General features: G+C 32.9%; 1 protein-coding gene across 3 annotated transcripts in view; it reads left to right on the forward strand.

The window, feature by feature from the left end:
- The first annotated feature begins 1,287 nt into the window (after nt 1-1,287).
- The window catches only part of LOC117110412 (hyalin-like), a 20,232-nt gene continuing 18,713 nt past the window's right edge, over nt 1,288-2,806 (forward strand). For all 3 annotated transcript variants that reach the window (XM_033253111.1, XM_033253112.1, XM_033253114.1), the window contains exon 1: nt 1,288-1,369. In XM_033253111.1, coding sequence (XP_033109002.1) covers nt 1,303-1,369 — 67 coding nt within the window. In that variant the 5' untranslated portion in view covers nt 1,288-1,302. The remainder of the gene's footprint in view (nt 1,370-2,806) is intronic.

The raw sequence follows: 2,806 nt of genomic DNA on the forward strand, positions 1-2,806 counted from the left end.
CCATAAACAGCATATGAACAAATAGATACAAATATTAAGAAGAACCAACAAAAGTTGGGGAAAACATTTAAAAAAATCACATACAATAAACATAATATAAAAAGAAGAGAAAATTAAATTAATTATTATCAATTTATTTAAGGAAAATTTAGTAATTAATTCAAGTTCCTATATTTCAGTTGTATTAAAAAAAAACTCCAATTAGACCACAGAGCCCTATAGTATATACGTGCAGCACTAAACCCCAACTTTACAACTAACTGAAACGCTCACACCAGTGGAGCTGTGAATTAGCTAGAAAAGCTTATAGGTCGCATCAAAGTAAAAAATCTTCAAATCAAGTTTGCTGCGTAGTACCGTAAACACAATATCAACAAATAGATAAATAATATTAACTGCTCAAGTAAGAACATGTAATAATGGCATCAAGCATAGCTCATCAGCGAAAAGTTCTTTTTCTTTCAGTTGAACAAAAAAAAAATGCCTGGGGCGGGATTAAAGCCTGTAGTATCTCGCTGTCAATGCGAGTATCATACCCATCACATAGACCTATGGGATATACGTGCAATTCTAACCCTAGGCAATTTCTCACAAACAACCTAAATATTTGTGTTGGTCTTAAGGTTCGGTCACCAAAACTGGAGGGTTAGCGTTTTGTTTCTTCGAAAAAGAGGTCTCGAATTAGAGGGGTCTCGGAATTACAGGGGTCTGGAATTGGATGGTATACTGTATATAGTGTGTTGCTAGAGTCATCAATCTTTATCCACACTTAATCTAGGCCTACCATACACTTTTATTTATCAATCTTCCTGTTTCTCCCGTGCGCCTTATGCCTATCTATATCATTCCTTAATTGGTATATCTAGGTCTATGGTCGAATTACAAAAGTTGCTTTTCCTTCTTTGAACGTAATGTACCGTACCTTGAGCCTATGCATTTTAACAAAACATAGCATAAGTATTGTGCTGGACGAGTCTGTTGACCTCGAGGCATCGCTTTGTAGATGGATAAATTATAACTTATATTGTTACAAGATTGAAATATGAGGCACCACCTGGAACAAAACTATCTCTGGCTTGTCTTTTGGCAAAACTATACTTTTTATTGAAGTCCCCAAGGAAATAATATTGTGCTAAAAAGTGTATCACCGCGGTCACTACCTCCCCGAAAGTTATCCAATACCACGTGACCAACAGTATATTATGTATTCTCGAACCGTGTTCGTGCTAATTCTGCAAGATGTGATGTAGCAATACGCACGCGAATTTTGATATATCAGCGAAGACTGAAAAGTTCGGAAAAATGGATTGCAGTATGATCGTACTACTGTTTATATCACTTGTTCTACAAGAAAGTTTCTCCCAATACAGTGAGTTTTAAAATACTGTAGTATAGAAAAATAGAAGATAATTAGATAGGTCTATTTTTAATTTTGTTGTTGATAATTAGTAAATAGTTCTCAGTATTTAATTATCAATTAAATTCAATTTAAATTCAGTTAAAAAATAATTATTCATTAATATAACTGTATAGAAAATGAAATTATATTTACAAATCTAAATGTAGCTTGATGATTAATAAAATAAAATAAATAAATAATATGAATAGAATGGCTTTACCGTAATTTAGTACAAATTAGAAAGAAGGCTTTAAACGACTTTATTAAAAAAAAAACCCGTCTAAATCTACCGTATACCTTAAAACCTTAAGATAAAAATTTCAGTTTTTTTATTGAAAATAAAATAAAATGGAACATTAGAATCATCCAAATATAATTAATTCGAATGGTCTCCCAAAGTTGTGAATAAATTATGAGTCGTTAAAACAAAATATATTGTATATCCATGTATACAAAATAAATAAAATAATAGCCAATAGTAAAAAAAAGCATTAATTTGAATAAGCGAACAAATTAAAGTCTCCTGTTTAAAGATATAGGCTAGTACTCGCGTAGGAGTCTAATCGCATTCTCTTCATGTGTTACAATAATCACAATCGCATTGTACAATGTATATAAGTTATATGTTTCTATTTGATATTTCCTTTAACAGACCTGCCGCCTCGAATATTTCCGGCGGGGCGTTCCAAAACGCAAACGTTTGGTAATGACCTTCTAAAAATGAGGATGCATTGTTCTTTTAAACATTTTTGTTTATTCATTTACGTTCTTTTTAAATTGCTACACAACTGGCGCATATTCATATTTGTTTTTGCCGTCGCAGTATATATATATATATGTACCCCAGTATGTATGTATGTACTGTCTCTTATACACATGATTGAACAGCAGACAGCTAATAATTTTCAAAAACAACACAACAGATCGTATTTTCATCCTAGGCAAAGCCTGTATTTAATCCAATAAGTTATGGCCTTAACGGCCCCAATAAGACATGTTTCGGCAGTCCACTACCATCGTCAGTTATCTATTGCACGCAGGCAATCATTGATATAGGGAAGTAAAAATTCAATGTATGCAAGCTAAAAAAATTGTGGAATGAACCGTAACAGTACTACAAAGCAAAATATAAAAAAGATAAGATAAGATCAGAGTGCAGTGTTTTAAATGCCACTAAGGGGAGAATGGAATGAATTTAGAATGACAAAGATAAATTAACATGAAAAAGCTGTTTGTTCAGTGAGGGCTGCTCCCACTGAATATGCAAGACTTCTTTGATTTTTTAGAGTTTGGGTTGTAGAGGCGGAGTCCAGTATTGTGAAACAGTCCTCATTGGCTGATTGTTTACAGTGACGTGAACTTTTCAGATGCTTTAATATATGCGAGTTTCCATCCAGTGTTAGGTGC

The sequence above is a fragment of the Anneissia japonica genome, unplaced genomic scaffold, assembly GCF_011630105.1.
Source record: "Anneissia japonica isolate Jap-2015-1 unplaced genomic scaffold, ASM1163010v1 scaffold285021_len193445_cov190, whole genome shotgun sequence".
NCBI lineage: Eukaryota > Metazoa > Echinodermata > Crinoidea > Comatulida > Comatulidae > Anneissia > Anneissia japonica.